Genomic DNA, 20,796 nt, shown 5'->3' on the forward strand with positions numbered 1-20,796 from the left:
GGTTTAAAACATTTTCCAATCAAATTTGAAGTTTCAATTAAAAAGCCATGCTCAAACACAACATTTGACTTTGGCTTGCAGTCTTCACCAACTAACTGTGGAGAGAGAGAGATGATCATCATATATATCAATATGTCCAAATGCAATGCTGTACATGATAATTCTCTCTTGTAATACAAATCCTAGTTTCCAATCATATTTGAAATCCCAATGAGGACTTCATGAATGCTCACGTATGGTTCAAGTATATTTCAGATTCAACTGTCGATAAGAAAAACACAATCATCATACACATTGATGCATTCAAAGACATAAAGGTATAATCAACTTTGTTAAACAAAAAGGTTCATTACAATATTTTATATGGCAGGCTTCAATTTTTTTACCAAATTTGAGATCTCAATAATAAAAGGTAAGTTCATGCTCAAGCATGGAAGTACATATCTATGCTTTGCACACAACCAACTCCAACAAGAGAGAGACGATCATCATACACCTCAATGTGCCCAAAGGCATCAGTTCCAGGTGGGCATTCCAAAACTGCATCCAGCACATGGTGATGAACCCCATGAGAATCGACTGTATAACCCGCACAGTGAGTATGGCCAGCAAAACACACTTTCACACAACTGAACTTATGAATCACATCCAACACATCATTATAGTTCCATAGTAGAGTTGCACAAGGAGTAACCTCTGGGTGGAGAGGTATATGAGAGCAAATTATCACTTTCTCATTAGAATGAGTAGCACGTTCCAACACTTGATGCAGCCAAGTCAATTGCTCTCTCCCTACACCGCCATTAAACATGACAAACCGTCTCTCTAATCCTACCAATCCCTCGGGACTATTCATGTCACCATTTGGATTCTTCTCTTTGAGAATCCGTAAAGCTTCATCTCGATGAGGGTGTCCAAGTGGCCACCCCATGACACTAATATCATATCCATCTAAAACCACAACCCTGAATCCAGTGGTGGGGACAAAAGTATAATAGGAATTACCATTCTCAGATGGTATTTCAAGCAATCGATGAAGATCATCACGAGGCAAGTTGTAAAGACAATGATTACCGAGTACATGATATGTGTTCACATCTTGGAGAAGTTTAAATGTTTCTATAACTCTGCATATAGCATTGTATGACTCTTTTTTTGGACAGTTTCCATCAATAATGTCTCCAAGGTGCACAACAAATGCTAACCCTCCTTGAGAATCCCATCTACCTATAGCCCTCCTTAGAGCTTCAAGGCTGTGTCGATAGTATCTCGGGACTCCTCCAAATGAATGTCCATCCGGAATGTCGGCATATTGGACATCTGTTATTATACCAAATGAAAACTTCGGTTTTACCATTTCTGGTGACATCAGTATCTTAAGGTAAACTCGAGACCCCTTCACACACACATGGTTCAAAATAGATACAATGTTAGCAATATTATGGTGATAATAAAGAACCCTCTCTCAATCTCCCTCTATTTTTCTTTGCTAAAGAGAATTGTATGTTTAATTTACAATGTTACAAATTACAAAAGTGCAAATCTAGGTCACATGACCACTATTCAAAAAGAAAACTGAAGGCACCAACTCTTTCCTATTCTATCTTTTCCAGTACTCTCCTCCCTATGTCATTGTGGCTTAATCACAGCATAGTTGCATACTAAAGCAACATATTCTAGGCGTAATTTACTTTTGCTTTCATCCTTTTTCTATAAGTCAGTAGTCCACAGAGTCTAATATGAAGAGGAGGCAATTGAAGTGGTTCATAGTGTCAATTCCCTTGAAGTTGACATACCTCGTCAACACTATCAATCCGAATGCATGTGCCACTCAAGCACAACCCAAAATTTTAGAGCAAACAGTATTTGGTGCATGCATCGTGCAACGTCTGCTATATGGAGACGGAAGTATAAGGCTCACGGAATATAATAAAGCAAATACAACATATAGAAATAGATATAGCTATAGCGGTTAAGATCTCCACACACCCTAATGATTTTAGAAATAGGAAGAAGTAAAATCGAGTTTTATGCCGAGTTTTACGCCCTCCAAAGAATTTACAATTGCATATTGAAAGTAAGAAGATTGCCTCAAAATTACTTCCCCAAACCAGAGGAAAAACACAAAAGCAAATTTATTCATTCAGCTGGCCCCATGTTGATGCAATTAGAGGGAATTAAAGAGATAGGAGAACATATGAGTCCATGGCAGCTTTTGTCTGTCTCTTTGTGCCAATCGTGAATTAACCACTAATTGGTGGCTCATTTCGCCTTGGAAGCCTTCTTTGGCCACCATGACTAAGAACTCAAATTCTGTTAAGGGTCAATGGAAAGAGAAATCTGTAACTAGACAAGATCTCAGAGAGGGAGGGAAGGGGAGACAGAGACAGAGACAGACAGTACCTGTGGAAAAGGAGGAGGAGATCTCGTTGTGTTTTCTCTACAAAATAAACAGCCTCTTCCGATGCTGCTGCAAGCTGACTTTCTGTTCCTCCATTTCTCTGATATAAGAAGAGACGCTTCATACCGTGATCCCAAAAGCTTGTTCGATTTTCTTGTGTGTCTTATCTATTAGTCCCACCACTCACCCTTTCATATATGTATATACATATACATATGTACATTGTGTGTATATATATATATATATGTCATTGTATGTATATACATATATGTATGTATGTATATACATATATATGTTTTGTGTGTGTGTGTGTGTGTGTGTGTGTGTGTGTGTGTGTGTGTGTGTGTGTGTGTCTATGTATGTATGTATGTATGCAAAACGATGGTTGTCATGAATTGAATCAACTCGACATTTACCATTGTCTTCACTCTTATTAGCAGAGTTTTTCCCAAGTTGTTTACTTGGTCATCGGCATTTGTCTCCTGGAAGAAATGTTTTGTCGTTTTGCTTCACAACACAATTATATGTAATAGAAGAAACAATCCCTGAAGATTGACTAAGGTTTTGGGGGCTTCCAACCTAGATAACTTTATGTTCTTTAAGTTATCACATTTAGAAGACGTTACTAAATACTAATACATCTTGATGGCGGTATTTATTTGCAAGCCATAATGGATAATGAACATCAATGAACAATGATTGGTTCATTCACATCAATGCCCTTGTTTGATTGTTGATGTCTTAACAAATTAGACCTTGATGAATTTTGTGATCAGTTCTCATCAGTGCCCTTGTCTGATTGTTGACTTCTTGATGAATTACACAGTATGAAGGTAGTGGTTAGTTCATTCACATCAATTCTATTGCCCATCCATTGATTTCCAAATAAATTTGGCGACTTGATAATGTTTATAATTTATTTTCTACACAAACCTCTATGACCATCATTTTGCAATATACACTAACCACCAAACCACTGATTTTTACTTCCCATAACTTAGAAAATAGCATACCTTTCTAGCTACTGCAAGCACAGTGGCAACGGGATAGCAATTAATCATTTCTAGTATTCCATGACTTGTTCTATGTTTTGCTACACAGTGAAGAGTTCTCTTAGAATCCTATTATGTGTTAGGAGAAAGGATTATTCATTGGTTGATTAACTTCAGAAATACGTAAACTCCTCACAGTAAAAGAATAACTGACACTGCATCGTTTAGCTCAAAGTCGATAACATGATAATCAAATAAACTGATGCATAAAAATAATTGAACTCCACACATACATGACATGCATTACTATAAAAGGGAAATAACAAAAATGGAATGAATGGACCATGAATTCAACTTTAAGGAAAACTTGAGCTTTATCCATGAAATTCAAATGATCTAAATCAAGTTTACTAAAAGCATAACAGCCGTGAGAAAAAGGGCTCGATTACAAAAAAACTACAATAGCACCATGTAAAAATTCACTGAAGTTTTTCTGCTCATTTAGCAGTACACAATCTAAGCAGATCTCAGATTCTACTGGGATACATGAATACCCTCACTCTTCCACCCTGCAAAACCAAAAACACGAACCATTTCAATTTGTTATCTCAAAAATATACTAATCTTCTAATAATCAGCATGATACTTTACTTTTCATGCCCTCCAACAAGCACCAGAACCTTGAAAAATTTATCAATCTTTTCTAGTTCTTTAACCAAGTCATCATACAAGTCTGCTGCTTATGTTTCCCATTCAGAAGAGCAACCTTTAAAAGGCATGCTATGACATTGTATCAAAAACAGAACTTTTTCAAATTTATGTCTATCCCACTCCCATAACTTCCATGTAAAAGCTTTGATCGCCTTCATTTTCTATATTCAGGCCAGAGGAAGGTACATTTAATAGGGTCGTGTCTAGTTTATATACACCCATTGCCCTCATAAATTTATTTCTGCAGAATATTTCTTATGTCTTTTCATTTCCTATTTTCTAGAAACCTGCAGAGTGTAATGAGAGATTAAGGACTTTTACCATGGAGGAGGGAGGTAAGTTCTTCCTAAACTTCGCACGAACAACACCACTGTTTCCATGAGGCTTGATTACACGGCCCCAAATTGATCTATAAAGCGTGCCGTTCTTCTTGGTTTTGGCCTTGTACACATAAGCAATCCTTTTTCCCAGATACCATTCTACTTCTTCCACTGTATTTACTCCCTCTATTTGAAGGAGAGACACACTTGGGTATTGGTTAGACTTACCCCTACAGAAAAGATTATCAGTTAGAATTTGGCTGTGCGGCATTGAAAAGGAATTTTATAGAATTGTATCACGTTGAAAAACTCACCTCTTATATCCAAGAATGTTCCCTCGAACATAGAGTCTGAAAAACAACCCAATTAAACGTGAAATTTGAAAGCAAATACATAATCAAAGTAGCAACATTAAATTTCCATTCGTAAGTTAAATTATTTGTCAAGGCACAACTATTCCTCCATCGAAAGGGCCTTCATGAGTTTAAATCTTGAGCTGATTTGTAACATGTGTTGTCTGACTCATAGTATCAATAATAAAAAAGACTTTGTTCAGCTTTTATCGTGATCTAATACGCAGGTTTTTATTATGTTATTCATTTACACTAAAATAAAAAATTCCCGATTTGTGGTATTACCAAAAACTGTAGAAATAGAACAATATATCAACATATAATTTGATTACTTCTCACGTATGAGAGAGACTTCCAAGAGTTGAAAAAATAGAAAATTCTGTTTCAACTTCAAACCTGAATCATGTCAAACTCAAAAACCTCGCTTGGCCACCTCGTTATACTAAGGTCCACATAAACTCACGATAAACTTTCATCTATGTTCAAACTCGGTATAATTGCAAATGATCGCCTCTCAAGCCAAAAAATAAAGCAGATTCGTCAACAAGCACAAAACTGCATTTTCAGTCATTATGCGGAGGCCAACTTTTTCAATCAATACGTATGGAAACGAATTTAGGCCAACGGTCATTTCAAAAAACAGCAGACTTGAGGACTCTAAAACTTCGGAAACTTTAAGATAAGGCTAAATCTACTATCCCCGTTCGGTCGAATACTGAGATTCATCGTAAAAAAATCCGCTGCTTAAATTTATCGGGCCCGCAAAAATGTAGTCTTCGAATGCGGATGCAGAAGTAGAAGCAGATATAATTCAAAGTGCAGATTCAGGTTCGAGTACAGATTAGAATGCAAATTCACGTTCACATACGGATTCAAGTGCAGATTTAGATCCAGTTGAACGAAAGATTCGCATTAATATTTTCGGAATGTATAAACTAGTGATCAGATATATATGTACCTGACGCGCTCCCCCTTCGACTCCGGCATGGCGAGGCGATCGTCGACCTCCTGCGTTCGAACTGAGAGAGAGAGAGAGAGAGAGAGACTGTGTCTGTCTCTGTGAAGGAGGAGCAAACCGTGTTCGATCCAAAACCCTAATTCTTGGTTTCACACATGCTGTCCGGACATCGAGTTTCTCCTTGGCCAAAATATCCTCGGCTTTTAGGTATTTACGATAATACCCTCCTCCCCTAAAATTGTTGGTGATGCTCTACATTTGTGCTTTTTTTTTGGGCGGGGGGGGGGGGGGGGGGGGGGTGTTATTTTTGGTACAAATTGGCCTCTCACCACCTCCTCCTCTATCTTAGTAAGCACCACTTCCTAATGAGGGCCTTGTTTCATTTCAATGTTTTGGTGTATCAATAAGTGTTGATGAAACATATACTATGTATGTAGTCCCTCACAAAGGCAAAGGGGAAGAGTGTGCGGTATTTGGTAACAATCACAAATTTTATGTGGTATGTATGTATGTGATGCCATTGTTATAAGTAGGTCTCCTGATTTAGATGTAACATCGTGTACATCAACCTTTGTATGCATGTATCTATAAAACCCCTTCCTTGTTTAACCAAAATCCATTCCCATTTTGTCATTGTTATTTTGTGTATTTTTTAAAAATCGCAAACAATTTTTAGCAAACTACTTAGACTCTAGACTAGCTAGGAGAATGCATGACATGCATGTGTAAATGATGGTCATGCTCGGATAATGGATGTATGATGCATGCATCATGGCTATATAAGAGTTTGGTCATGGAAATAAAAAAGAACACATACTAACAAGCTTGTCATCATAAGGCAAAAAACTCAAATTTCAAAATCCATAACCTACCCTACCAATTGATCACCAAAAGTCGCTTCAAATTCTAATTAATGCTAATAATGCTTCATTCATGCTTGTATTTACAAATCTCTCAAACAAACCCTTTTACATTGTAAAACTTGAAGTAGCCTTCTTCTTGCACTCATATATGTGTGTGTGTGTGTACTCAAATATTGTCGTCAACGTTGTTTACAACACCTACTTGTAGTATTTCATTTGACTTGTATTGGAAAATGTAGTAAGTACCCCTTGTATATGGATTAATAACTAGATTGGACTTAGATTATTGGGATGTAAACTAATGAGATCATCATGCAATGTGATTAATTATACAGGAACCATCCCCTTAGTCTTTCTACGGTTCAATCATGGGTAGTTTTAACTTTTGGTCTCATTTTTTATGTTACGAGAAACGACAAGTGTATATATACACGATAGCATTCCATACGTGACAAATATTCTTATGATGATTTCCCATATATGATGGATACTTTTATGATGATTGCCCTTGAAAGTTGATATTGTGAACAATTCCATAGGAAAAGGTCCTTATGCTATAAGATTTAGAACATTGCTTGCCAATTCCACGCCATAGGATGTACATCCTACAAAGCACCAGAAAGTGCATGTTTTTATACTATTATTATTCAACATTATTGAGATGTATTATAAGCCATCCAAGATTTAGTATATGTAAAATTGAATATGGTTCCACTTGCAAGTATCAAGGAGGAATTTCCTCATAAGCGACACACATTAGACTCACTATTCTTGATTTATCCTTCATATAAAAGGCACAAGTTGCACATACATTTTAGAGGTTTGGAAACTCCTAACATCACAACTAAAAGATGTCAATTAGTAATGCATCATTTATAGGGCTTTGCTTTCTATGGGCTCTCAATTTTGAAGTTGTTACAATATATACTCAAGAAACATGTAGCATGTGGCAATCAGAGTCTACTAAGGTCTTAACATTTAGATCACTCCATATTCCACACACTAAGGCACAATAAGCTTTATATGTTATAATTTAGATTGCTAAAGGGACATTTTATTGAGTCATGAACCCCAAATGGTAAATCTCGTGGCTTGCAACAATATATGGGTTCAAGCTTCCATCCCATTTTTAGACAACTATTTATGATGCAATAAGAGTGGACATTTTTTATATTATAACTCTCAATTACTATTATTAATTCAATAAAATCTTTACAAACTCAACAAATGTCATTTTTTATTCAATAATTATCGGTGACCATTGGTGTTATTATTACGTGATTGCTCATTTTTTCACGTGTTTCTTTGCATGATTTTGTGTATTTGAAGGACATTATAAACACATTAAAAAAAAGGAACATGTATATAGTCATAGCCAGTGGGGATCTCTTTGTACCTTTTTCATGGAAGGAAGTTCTTAGATTGCGGTATTGATTAGGAGTGGATCGATGATTGACTAATCAAATTGAGAATGATAAAAAATATTTAAGTTTGAAGATGGAGATGTAGTATACGTGGAAGACACGATTAACACAATCCAATGTGACACGAAGTTAACTTTTAAATCCATCTCTCTACATCAATCAATTACATGCATATGATAAAGAACATAAATAACCCATATAATGTCATAGATGTATCTATAGATGTTCTTATGTTGCAATGACACAAAAAATGGTAGGCCAATGCCATAAATAAAATTGCTTCTTTCTTTATGTGATTTGAACATGCATTTGAAGTGTGTGACTTATGATTAGATTTCCATACTCGTGTATATTTGCATGTGTGATTGAAGTTGAAACTAAGATATCCATCCTTGATCGAAAAAGTCTTTTGAAATGACTTTATACACAAGAATGAGAATGATCAACCCATGTTTTTTAATACTTGAGAAATGAGCTTGTATATGAAATATGCCACTCACGAGTCACATTATGACGTGAAAAGAATCAAAACACAAACTAACATACTAAGAACCCATTTATCATCTCATTGGCATTGACAATATTCAACTTTCTCCAATGTAAAAGGCAACGTTACGATCACAACATCGTATCATTGATCTATTTGTAATTACATATCGTGCTTTATCATGCAATCATGTGTTAGAGTCGAAATATAATATTTTCATAATCCGCGTATGCAATTATTTACGTGACTAATGCCTTTTCTTATTTTTTCCCCCCGTTGATCATCATAAGTTCTACTATACAATTGAGTATAGGATACAAGTTTTATCTCTAAAAGTCATCAAAATATCATCATCATCATAACTCAAGAAGGAGAATCCTTTTTGTCACCAAGCATTCCCTTTGGAGCTCTCCTCCTCCAAAGAAAGAAATCTCAAAAAGCAAGTCCGTGCTTTGATCAAGCCTTTTTCGTCCACGATGAAAAACCATCCTCTTCGATTACAAGGTCATATTGAGAAATAAAACCCTCATTTGGTACCAAATCATGCAGTTTGTTCCATTAACAAACCTATAAGCTTAGAATCTCGTTCCATTAACAAACCTATAAGCGTAGAATCTTGTTCCATTAACAAAACCTATAAGCTTAGAATCTTGTTCCATTAACAAACCTATAAGCTCAGAATCTTGTTCCATTAACGAACCTATAAGCTTAAAATCTTGTTCCATTAACAAACCTATAAGCTCAGAATCTAGCACAAATCCGTTGATTGAATATCCCTACAACTTTTGCTCTGAAAGCGACTGACTTTTAGAATATCGTATACGTAAAGTCACCTTGTGCAGCAGACAAGTTTCAGTTAAGATTGGCGATTCCATGATGTGGGGGTCATGTTGCTCGACTCGTGATTGGTGAGGCTTGGTGTGAATGTCTCCTCTTACTTTGTGACCTTTATTGGCTTTTCTAGAAAATTAACACAAATTTGGATATAATAGGATATGTGTGTGTGTGTGTGCGTGTGTAAATATAAAACATACACAGAGAGAGCCATAGCTTCAATGGTGTTCTTGGAATAAAGACGACTAAAGAAAGCAAGACGGAAAGGAGGAGAAGGAGGAGGAGGAAGAAGAAACATCAAGCAAGAGAGCACAAAATTCAATTCCTTCTGTCTTCACCTGCCATAGCCTCGCCAGCTCTGTCAGCGAGACCACTCAGAAAGAAGCAGGAGATCTCAAAGCGAGGACTCACAATGAAACCGTAGACAAGGCATTCTAATCGCTGATTGGGGGTTTTTTCTTCACTGTTCTGTTTTTTGCACATGGGCGCTCGCTTTTTCTGCATTCCGGAAAAATATATTGTACCACGAAGCACATTGTTCAAAGAAAGAAGTAGAGATCCCAGAGAAAGGCGCAAATTTACCAGAAGAAAAGAGAAAAGATTTTCTATCTGCCTATAACAAACGATGCAGGCTGTTCCCAATCAAAACCGTAAAGTCAGGCCTTCTCCAGATTCCACATAAACTTCTATTTTATTTTTTTCACTCTGCATCTTAAACCCTACTTCTTCTTCTTGATTTTATTTGCAGAACACAGACTCTGACTTCTTCACAGAGTATGGGGAATGCAATCGATACCAGATCCAGGAGGTAATCGGAAAGGGTAGTTATGGGGTAGTTTGTTCTGCAATTGATACTCACACGGGTGAAAGGGTTGCTATTAAGAAGATTAATGACATATTCGAGCATGTTTCCGATGCTACTCGAATCCTCCGGGAAATCAAGCTTCTCAGGTTTCTTAGGCATCCTGACATTGTCGAGATTAAACACATCATGTTACCTCCTTCACCCCGTGAATTTAAAGATATTTATGTGGTCTTTGAGCTCATGGAATCAGACCTTCATCAAGTCATTAAAGCCAACGATGACCTCACACCGGAACATTATCAGTTTTTCCTCTATCAGCTCCTTCGAGCTTTAAAATACATTCATACAGGTATGGAGGCTTTTTTATGTGTGGATTCAGGATGCTAATATTTCATTAGTCTTTCTTCGGGGAATAAAATATAAGGAACAAATCCTGATTTGTGTATCAAATATAAGTAGCAAATCCTGATCTCAGTTTTGAATCCATGGCCTCTCTCATATTTCTAAGGTCCAATATTTTCGTTAAAAAACTTGAAGGTCTGAATGTTTAACTTGTCTTCCTTCTTAGAAAGAAGTAAAGAGGAGCAGGGCATTTATTACCGTGCATTTTTTCTAGGAAAGAAGTGCACTTCAAAATCTTCCATGGTGCATGTTTTTGTCTCTCATAACCCCTTGATTTAAACAGCAAATGTGTTTCATCGGGACCTGAAACCCAAGAATGTTTTGGCAAATGCGGACTGTAAGCTAAAGATTTGTGACTTTGGATTGGCTCGTGTTGCATTCAATGACGCTCCATCGGCAATATTCTGGACTGTATGTGTCTTGCGTTTTGGTATTTCGTATACAGAATGATTTTTTTAGTCCAATCTGTTGAAGTAATAAAGAAAATCTCCAACAGGATTATGTTGCTACGAGATGGTATCGAGCACCGGAACTATGTGGTTCCTTTTTTTCTAAGGTTTGACTTTATACTCTGCTTTGTTTGGACTTGGGAATGTTGTGCCAACATTGCTGTTTTGCTCTTTATTCATTTTATACAAAGTCAAACTTCTTCCGGTGATGTAATTCAAGCTTTTAGGTTTGTGTCTGTTGGAGTATATAGATTGATTTGTGTTACACTGCACTAAACATCTGTGTGAATGCAACCCCTAGAATTGATATTTGTCAAAGATATGGCATTGCAAATCGACAGTTGTGTGAGACACTCAATTTACTCATCCAGGACAAAGCACTCTACGATGTTTAATGGTGTTTATATTTTTATCCATGGTTTTGCAGTATACACCAGCAATTGATATTTGGAGCATTGGCTGTATCTTTGCGGAGGTCTTGACTGGGAAGCCACTCTTTCCTGGGAAGAATGTTGTGCATCAGCTGGATCTCATTACAGATATGCTGGGAAGTCCGTATGCAGATGCCATTGCCAGGGTTAGCTTCCAGCTGATTGCTTCATGTTAAATTGTGTTTTTAGGATTCCATAAAGAATTCGTTGGTATTTGATTGTGAACTAGAGTAGCTCATGTTTTATTCTTAATTGGAAAACTTGCTTTTTCTATGTACTCTTCTCGTTGTTCCCTAGAATAGAAAAGTGTGTCTGAAATCCTGTCAGGAATTTATGGGCATTTTTTAAGGGGATTCTGGAGGCAAGTTCAGTTTTTGATTATATTTTTTTGGAAAATCTTGCATTTTTTATGAATTCTTTTTCTAGATCTGTGTAGATTGGATGGAAGATGCGTGAATGCTGCATTTTTCACTTCTATATAATGCCTTTCTAATTTTTGATATTCTTGGAACAGGTTCGGAATGAGAAGGCTAGACGATACCTCTGTAGCATGCGCAAGAAGCAACCCGTACCATTTGCACACAAGTTTCCAAAAGCTGATCCTCTGGCAAGAGATCTTTTAGAAAAACTACTCGCCTTTGATCCAAAGGACCGGCCCACTGCCGAACAAGTATGCATCTAGGCACGAGTCTCTATCCTCATTAGAGGAAGCCTTCGTGCTGCTAAAGGATTTTAGATTATATCAGCTTGTGGCATTAACTCAAATGTTATGGCATAGGCTCTGGCAGATCCTTACTTCAAAGGTCTTGCAAAGGTAGAAAGAGAGCCTTCAGCACAGCCCATCTCTAAATTGGAGTTTGAATTTGAAAGGCGACGACTAACTAAGGATGATGTGCGAGAGCTTATCTACAGAGAGGTATGTTGGATTGATTACATGTTTTTGCTATTTTTATGCATGTGTTTTTGTGGCGGGTCCTATTTGTTATCAAATCTTTCTGTCTCTCACTGAAATTTTCGGTGTTGTAGATTCTTGAATATCATCCACAAATGCTGAAGGAATACCTTAATGGGGCTGAGCATACTAATTTTATGTATCCAAGGTTACTATTATCCTTAGAATCTCTTTTCAGTGGATTTTGCTTTCTGTATTTCTTGCTAATAACATGTATGATTTCAGTGCTGTGGATCAATTTAAGCGGCAGTTTACTCATTTAGAGGAACATTATGGAAAAGGTGGCAATAATACACCTTTGGGGCGTCAACATGCTTCTTTACCCAGGTAATAACTTGGTGAACCTATTATTTTGTTCTATGTTAAATTGATGTCAGTTCAAGGCATGTTGACATTTGGTGATGATTGTGCATGGGAGTATATATTTTTATTTATTCTGTATCATATCGTTTTCTCTTGTTTTCTTCATGATTTTTCTTTTTCTTTTTCCAGTGTGGAATATAAATGGATCTTTTTTTGTATCTGGCTGATAAGATTGTAACTGGAACCCTGCAGGGAGCGTGTTTTTGAGTTTCGGGAAGAGACTTCAAAGCAAGTCCCGAAGGAGCAAACACCGCTTTCCAGTAGATCTCATCAAGGTAGGCATTGATTTTTTGCTATTTTTTTGTTTTCCCACTTCATTGGTGGGCGATTGGCACTTATGGAAACTTTTTTTTGGGGGAGCGGGGGTGAAATTGAACTCCTGAACTTTAATAATATGACTTTCAAACACTTGAACAAACTGTTAAAATGGGAATTCTAGGTATCTATAGATTGTGTTTGGAAGGATTATAAAATCAGATAGGTGTATAGGTTGATGGCTTCATAAAGGTATCAATGTTCTATAGGTGGAGCTGAAAAGCGTAGCAAGGATGGTCTCAATCCAAAAGATGTATCCAAAAGCTCTAATGTGGACTTTGCCGCTGAATACTCATCGTCGACATACTGTCATTCCAAAAGAAGTCCTCATTTGGGAAGCGATAGAGATTGTGAAGATGCAGAGGCATCAGAGGATTTCATTTCATTGCAATCCAAGACACAAGCTATGGGGATTGGTGATACAAATAATGTACAATCGCTTGTTTATACTGATGGAAATCCTCATTCCTAAGTTTGATTAATGTTATGGCACACTTGATATCCATTCGATAGTGTTTAGGTGAAATTCAAAGCTTCTTTCCTTACATTCTAACTAATTCACTCCACTAGATTTGTACTATGTTTCCATTCTACCCCTTCCATTAAGGGGATTTTTAATGTCAGATCCCAACTTGAAGGACACTTGTGTAAAGGGGTACAAGTTAGTCAGGTCTCACATGTTTTTATTGCCATGTGATTTGGATATACTTCGTAAGGGAGCATAGAATTATTTGACTGGAGGGGAGCTGAAACAACAGGTTTTTATTGTTTTACAAAATGCTGACTCAATCAATTAAGTGCTATCATATTGTGAAATGCACATAAACACATGCACACCACAATATCTTGGGATTAAATAATCATTGTAAAATTTCTTGGGAATAATAATCATCGGAAAATAACTTGAATGTGTTATCTTTTCTTTCCCCTTGATTATGTCAATGACCACTGTATAAAAGGCTATTTAATGGAATGTTTATGAAATCCTACAATAATGCTTTGCATCCTTCAATGTAGAAATAAATCACTGTCAAGACCCCCATGCCCTTTGATGCTATCTGTTGTATGTGACTGAAGATGTTTCTTGTATTGATTAGTCACTGTAGTTTAGATATTACTTTTTACATTCTACTCATTTGTCTTCCTACTGGCTAAATATACCTGTTTGTGTACATACAGTTGGCAACCAGAACATGATTTACCTTCTACTCTTTTGTCTTCCTGTTTGCGAAATATGCTTGTTTGTGTACATGCAATTGGCAACTAGAATGCTACATTGTAATTTGGTTTATGCTTGCATGACTACTGTTTAGGACAAAGGCGATTGAAGATGTCCTCAAATCGGGTAGCTCTAACCTCTCTGGATGGGTTTTTCAAAAAGGACAATGCTTATTGAAGGCAATATCTCATTATGAAAAGGTGATGATATTCTATCTAGATTTAGGTCATAACCATGTATTCTAAATTCTATTTGTATAATAAACCTATGTATTAGGGCATATAATCTCTATGTTGAATTTGAGAACTCATGCCACACGTTACTAATTGATGAGATCAGGGTCCATACATAATTACCTACGATCAAGGAACATAGCTTATTGGGAACATAATGGTTTGTAATTAGCACATCAATAAATGATTGTATTGAGCCATTAGTTACACATGTGCAAGAGCAACAAGTGATTGTAGTTAAACTAACAAGACTATAAAGTTGTTTGAGAAATTGATAGACATATAGGAGTATTCATAGTAATGTGATTTATATTATAATAATCATTATTCTAAGTTGTGTAATTAGAGACATATTAGTGTTGTAATTAGTATTAATGTGAGTAACACAAGGAGTATTGGGTAATAATGTGATTTATATTGTAATTATTATAATAAACATTGTTTTAGTTGGTAATTAGAGACATATTAGTGGTGTGATTAGTATTAATGTGATTAACGTTGAAAACTATATTAGCCCTCATGGTAATGCTAAACAATGTGTCCACCGAACATTTGGAGGAAAGTTACTAGCTTTATGATCAATAAAAAAATGTGTCCACACATAATAAAATCCACTCGAGATTTCTTCAAAACAAAAATCTATGTCATCTTTGGAGAAACACGTTATCTTGATATTGGGTACACAACATGGTACCTTGCCCTTATTGTGAATTTCTTTTTTGGAGTTTTGAAAACAAAAGTAGACCCATGACCCAAAGTGAACCAAAGGGACATCTGTGTTGAATGTAGAGAAGCACATAAAGTAAACAGTGGATAGACAACATGATACATTGTCCTTATTATTTTTTCATTGATAAACCATAGTATACCATGATGTGTTGTTGAGGTTGGGTTCTCTTTGGATTCTAGCTTATCTCAACTAGGCTAAGAGCCTTGTGTTAAATTTCAATTATCCAACTTTATTAGAAAATGTGTATTGTTGCAAATAATACAACTAGTTGTAACGTTTGGGTATTTATTGATCAAATACACCGAACTACGAGGCCATGTTTATTGGTATGTCTATTGTTATATAACGAAATATAGTTTAAAAAAAAAAAGGAAGATGCACCTTAGTATATTACTTGAAAAGTTCTACATAGAAAAACAGAATGAGACATTTCATCTCACTTCTTTTTGTAAGATACCAAAACTAGTACATCTGATCAAACAGACGATGTCATATATGAACACGGAGAATAGTACTTACTATCCACTATCCAACATACTGAAATATAGTTTGTGGATCTTGAATTTTTTTCCGAGAAAGTTGTCCACTTGTCATTTATGTTGTGACTCGTGAGTAAGCCAAAACTAAATAAAATTTCATGTTTTGACATTTTATTCATAGGAGAACTTGGATATATATTTACATATTTGATTAATTCCATATGTATCAAGTGGACACATGATGCACCTACATTATGTGCACTATACATCGTCGATGAAAACCTTGATATGAACAATCGAAAGAAAAATGGAATATCCATCATAGAATCTAATCAAAACAACAAACAAACAATGGGGCAAATAGAACACCCCCATGTAAACACAATGTCTTCTAGAGGCATATGGCCATCCATCTCCAAGTGTGTTGTGTTTACCCCAATCTAAATAAAATGGGCTACTAATATCCTATTAATTTATCCCATTGTTCCATCTTTTATGGAAGTGAACATTCAAATTTGAAACATGGCAACAATCGCTTTCATAACATTAACACACAATTTCTCATCCTTACCAGTCGAATGTTACACCGTGCCAATTGTGATGATGAAGAGTATATTATAACTATAATCAATGCGCACAATTACTCGTTGGTTAAATGTGCTTAGATTCTCGAGAGGCTATCAATATTCAATTAATGCACACAATGCCCATCGTTTATGCATTTGTGTGATTAGGAGGTTACTATTATTCAATTGACAATTGTCGCTTATGGAATAAAAACGATTGTGAGTCAATTGAATATAGTAAAACATTTAAGGTGTCCTAATTACAAGCTTTGAACATATGAGTTTCCACTTCAAAGCACTAGGAAAACCTTACAAAACTTGGAATTACCTTATGATAATAATGGACTTTGTTAAACAGTAGATTCGCAAGGTTTATATGAGGCCATGGTTATTGAAAAGAGTATTTTGGCTTCCTTAGGCAATGTAATTGATGGTCTTAATTGTTGGTGCCACTAGTATGGCCTCTCCTCAAGTCTGGTCAACATAGGGAGTTGTTAAGTTAGCCATTAGGGTTAAGAACAAAATATATTGGTGGAAACTAAGAGAGAAATTCCAATTTATGGAAAGCTTCTGCTTGCTCGTTGTTTTGAAAATAGTAGATGGTGTAGAACCCGTTTTCACCATAAGAATATACATACAAAGCAAAGTAAAGAAACGAGAAATGATGAGATGAGAGAGATCAGGAACTCGATGACCAAAGTAAACGCACGAGTTTATATTTGCATACAAAGGAGGGAAAAAATGAAATGCAATTTGACACTTGGTCCATTATTAGGGAGAGCCCACTCCACCCTTCAAGTTCACTTACATAAAGAACACACATATATTGTGGAATGTAGGAGAGTGTCTTATTCCAATCTCAATCTAGGTCCATTTATGTGGTGAAGTTAAAGCTGGAGCAACCTGTCCGTCGCCCGAGCAAAGAGGGTATAAAGCCGAGTCTAGAGGTTGCAAGATCAATTTGCACCAGGGCGTTTTGTTGTTGGTAAGTCCCTAAGATTATTGACTTCGGCTCGAATTCACCCCTCCTCTGGAAAGCCAAACAAATAACTTTCCCATCCTTCACTGGCACCACGGAATTCGCTCCAACAATCGTCCAACTCACGCTGCCACTCCCTTGCAATGCGAAGCTAATGTCAGGCACATTGTACCCTACTCTTGTATAATAAGCCGTGGACGCATCGAAGCATGTGTCAAAGGGGCTCACGGGGGCGACCGACTTGATACCCCGTGCATTTGCGCCGGCCTTGAAAGCGCGTGCCAATGCCTTATAAATGGAGGGCTCCAGGAGTGTGTACCTCTTGGTCGTGCTTATGGTCATCCCGCCATTGTTCAAGCTGCCTTGGTTCAGTTTGAAAAGGACAGGGTTGATGGGGAGCTTAGCTCCATTGACCGAGATCGATTTCACACCTAGGAAATATGAGTCGGGTTCCTTGGGATTGTTGATGAGAGGGGTGTAGGCGAAGTTGTTGGTGAAATCTGCTTGGGGTTGGAAGACGATGGGGCTCTGGCCAAAGAAGAGGACGCCTTTACCATTGGAGTAGGCAGGCAGGCAATAAGTGAACTTCCGCTTGAGGCTAAATTTAGAGGCCAATTGGGTGGGGAGGGCTAGCAAGGCTCTGCTAAGGCCTCCTCCACCCACAGCCCCAACTGGAGCAGAGTTGTTCTCGAGGAGCCCGGCTCCGGTGCAAGCAAAGGCGAATTTGGGCACGTCGATCGTGGAAGGGGCCGGGTTCCGGCCGTCAGTGGGCGTGACATGGAATGTGTCCGTCCAAAGCGTCCCTATGGAGGACGTGGAGATGGCACTGTTGGATATGAAGGGGCTACATGTGTTGTTGTAGCAGATAGGGGAAGGGGCGTCAGGGCATTCCGTGGCGCAAGGCACAGAAGCTGAGCAGGCCAGAGAATTGCAGACAACGGCTTTTTTGCAGATCGCACTGTTGCATGGGACTGGCTTGAAGGTGGGAGAGTTGAGATTGAAAGGAGAAGATGGGTTCAGGCAATCGATCCATAGATTGCTTGAAGACACATCAAGCAAGAGGTCGTGCTTGTTGTCGAGGTTGAAGGAGTAGAGAGAGGTGGATGAATCAAAAGAGATGGTTGCAAGTAGGGCTTTGGGTCGAGAGGTAGCAGCAGCTAATGTAGGAACAGAGCAGAGAGGTAAGGAGAAGAATACTAGGTAAAGGAAGAGGAAGGGGAGGTTTGCCATAGCCATAACCAAAGCCACAGCCAAAGCCAAAGCCACGTTGGTAGTTTATAGAGAGAGAGAGTTACACCCACCGTCGGTGAGCTGTATTTTGCGACTTATAAGTATATATATTATATATATATAATGGCAAAAGGAGGATGAGAATTCAAGAGTATTACGCGTTAGTGAGTCAGTGACAAAGGTTCTTCTCTTACTTATCCTTAGAGTATCACAAAATGTAAAGTTCTCACATCTGTGGCTTCTCTCGACGAGAGGAGCCAGACCCGCCGACTCCTCGTTGGCTTGACATATGCACAAGCAAAACCACAGATTGATAGAATAACATGATATTGCACGATATTTCGAACATCCTCACACAAATTATTGATTGCCCTTCGTAGACTCACAAGCTTTCCCTACGGACTGCTATAGCGATCAAATACTCATTAGGGTTCTCCTTGGTACTAAATTAAGCTTATCCTTGACGACATTAATGTTGTGGGTTTGAGTTTGAATATTAGGTCTAGTTTGTGTTGGTTATAGGAAGTCTCCATGCTTTTAATGCAATCTAATAATATATCGCAACTTGTTCCTAAGAAGCAGTGTCATAAAATCGAAATTGACATTTTGTTGCTCCACACGCTTGCGAGATGAACATTGCTCTAAAGAATGTATAGACAAAATCATATTCACTTTCATAATAGTATTGTTGTAGAATGGGAAGTCAACGAAGACATTATTATATGAAAAATTAAGACCTTTATAAAAGTAAGCTTAGATTTGGGAAAGCCCTTTAATTTGTGACGTTTTAGGATGTTCCGTTTTCTCGGTGAAAGTCATGCATATTTGAGTGTATTACTTAGGACATGAGACATCTAGCTGTCTCCAATATGAAAAAATGACTAATTGCTTCATATTTATTGATCTAAGCATGTTCATTCATTTACTTCTTTATTTTCGTTATTATATTATCTATTTGTGTTATTATTATTTACTTGTTTTTTTATTACTCATTTATTACTAATTCTTCTTATTTATTTATATTTTTATGTTTGATTATTGTCTATTGACCTATTATCTCTTCACTGTCCTCTAATTTGAAATCATAATTGGTGATCACAATGGCACACGTTTTTCTTCCTCGCATGCCTATGATGCTCATGGATGATGTGAAATTGCAATTCTACCTTAGGGACAAACAATTCTCAATTGTTAAACATCTAAATTTGCCTCTGCGATCAACTACTTCCAATGTTGCATTGTTTCTCACGAGGATATCTACCTTTTGTAATGAATATTTTCCTATGCCCCACTCTATGTTGTGCTCTTGAGAGGTAAGTCATTCTCCACCATTCTTGAGAGCTTTTAAGCCATGACATCAAAATATATTTACAAAGATCATTGTTTTTGACAGAAATGGCGGAACACACCTATGGTGATGCAAGGCGGGAGTGGCCCGAGGTGGAACTACCAGCCCCCATGTTGGCTGTTTCCTACTCACCTGCCACCCTCTCTTCGTTGTAGGCCCCAAGAGCCGACTTGTACTAGGCAACATTGAAGGGCATCGCCTTAGATATATGTAGCTTCTTACATCAAGTTAGGCCGCAAGGCATTGTAAGTAGGCTCATCTTCTTTTACTTGATCGGAGGAAGACTCCCCGATGTGTGTATAAGTCTCCTTGTAGACTCTCTATGTAATAATCCTTCGTAACTAATGGGAAAGTAGCCTCATTTTGGAAAAAAAGAAAACAAAGCCTTAGTGGGAGTAGATAATGATCCCATATATCCATATTTAAAGCATGTAGTGCACATATTGAATATGCATATAAAATAAGAAGTTATTCAATTCAATTCATGCCAAACACAATACAATAAGTTATGATAAGATGAACGTCTTCTTGTAAGTTATTCAATGTTGCATTTAAATTGACAAGATGAACTAGACTTGATGACACGTGCAAACATATAGAACATGGCCATAATATATACATATATAGCAAAGCAACATTATACAAAAACCCACAGCGGTGTTGCAAAACTAGTGGCACAAGGGCAACTTGTATAGGATTGTATAGTGTGCCTCAAAACTCCAAGTTTTGAAAATTGCAAAAGTCACTTTTTTTTAGCTTCAATATATGTTGCACTACTCTATGAAGACCATAAAACAAGAATATATTTCTTATTAACCAATTGCAAGATAGACCCCAATACATAGGTTGCTACATACTATACCAAGGGTATAGTTTCTCTAAGGTGAAATTGAAAACTGGTGACACAAGTTGGTGGACATTAGGGTCGATGCAAAATTAGTTTGGATCAAAG

General features: G+C 37.1%; 4 protein-coding genes and 2 long non-coding RNA genes across 6 annotated transcripts; 1 reads left to right on the forward strand and 5 right to left on the reverse strand.

The window, feature by feature from the left end:
* Nucleotides 1-312: 312 nt before the first annotated feature.
* Nucleotides 313-2,575, reverse strand: LOC147868358 (manganese-dependent ADP-ribose/CDP-alcohol diphosphatase-like protein). Its single transcript, XM_087318300.1, has 2 exons — nucleotides 2,404-2,575; nucleotides 313-1,396 (listed from the first exon to the last, which is right to left on the reverse strand). Exon 2 carries the CDS (start codon nucleotides 1,367-1,369, stop codon nucleotides 425-427), a length of 945 nt encoding a protein of 314 aa, XP_087174426.1. The 5' UTR covers nucleotides 1,370-1,396; nucleotides 2,404-2,575; the 3' UTR covers nucleotides 313-424.
* Nucleotides 2,576-3,725: 1,150 nt separating this feature from the next.
* LOC147868359 (large ribosomal subunit protein eL33w-like) lies at nucleotides 3,726-5,861 on the reverse strand. The gene is made up of 4 exons (XM_087318386.1): nucleotides 5,736-5,861; nucleotides 4,739-4,774; nucleotides 4,426-4,654; nucleotides 3,726-3,962 (listed from the first exon to the last, which is right to left on the reverse strand). The coding sequence occupies exons 1-4, from the start codon at nucleotides 5,762-5,764 to the stop codon at nucleotides 3,921-3,923; spliced, it is 336 nt and encodes a 111-aa protein (XP_087174512.1). The 5' UTR covers nucleotides 5,765-5,861; the 3' UTR covers nucleotides 3,726-3,920.
* Nucleotides 5,862-9,021: 3,160 nt separating this feature from the next.
* Nucleotides 9,022-9,298, reverse strand: LOC147868360 (uncharacterized). The gene is made up of 3 exons (XR_015529665.1): nucleotides 9,210-9,298; nucleotides 9,144-9,176; nucleotides 9,022-9,076 (listed from the first exon to the last, which is right to left on the reverse strand). It is a non-coding gene; the product is annotated as an uncharacterized LOC147868360 (long non-coding RNA).
* Nucleotides 9,299-9,543: 245 nt separating this feature from the next.
* Nucleotides 9,544-13,702, forward strand: LOC147868361 (mitogen-activated protein kinase 15-like). The gene is made up of 11 exons (XM_087318333.1): nucleotides 9,544-9,998; nucleotides 10,092-10,497; nucleotides 10,834-10,961; nucleotides 11,047-11,106; nucleotides 11,427-11,576; nucleotides 11,945-12,100; nucleotides 12,209-12,346; nucleotides 12,457-12,530; nucleotides 12,608-12,709; nucleotides 12,938-13,020; nucleotides 13,270-13,702. The coding sequence occupies exons 1-11, from the start codon at nucleotides 9,969-9,971 to the stop codon at nucleotides 13,530-13,532; spliced, it is 1,590 nt and encodes a 529-aa protein (XP_087174459.1). The 5' UTR covers nucleotides 9,544-9,968; the 3' UTR covers nucleotides 13,533-13,702.
* LOC147868362 (uncharacterized) lies at nucleotides 13,350-14,206 on the reverse strand. Its single transcript, XR_015529664.1, has 2 exons — nucleotides 13,901-14,206; nucleotides 13,350-13,860 (listed from the first exon to the last, which is right to left on the reverse strand). It is a non-coding gene; the product is annotated as an uncharacterized LOC147868362 (long non-coding RNA).
* Nucleotides 14,207-16,978: 2,772 nt separating this feature from the next.
* On the reverse strand, nucleotides 16,979-18,546 carry LOC147868363 (putative aspartic proteinase GIP2). The gene has a single exon (XM_087318345.1). The coding sequence runs from the start codon at nucleotides 18,500-18,502 to the stop codon at nucleotides 17,162-17,164; it is 1,341 nt and encodes a 446-aa protein (XP_087174471.1). The 5' UTR covers nucleotides 18,503-18,546; the 3' UTR covers nucleotides 16,979-17,161.
* Nucleotides 18,547-20,796: the final 2,250 nt, after the last annotated feature.

Source organism: Azolla caroliniana, unplaced genomic scaffold, assembly GCF_043228905.1.
Source record: "Azolla caroliniana isolate FFs.n. ecotype wild unplaced genomic scaffold, voAzoCaro1.0.p SCAF_1, whole genome shotgun sequence".
In the NCBI taxonomy this organism is placed as follows: Eukaryota; Viridiplantae; Streptophyta; class Polypodiopsida; order Salviniales; family Salviniaceae; genus Azolla; species Azolla caroliniana.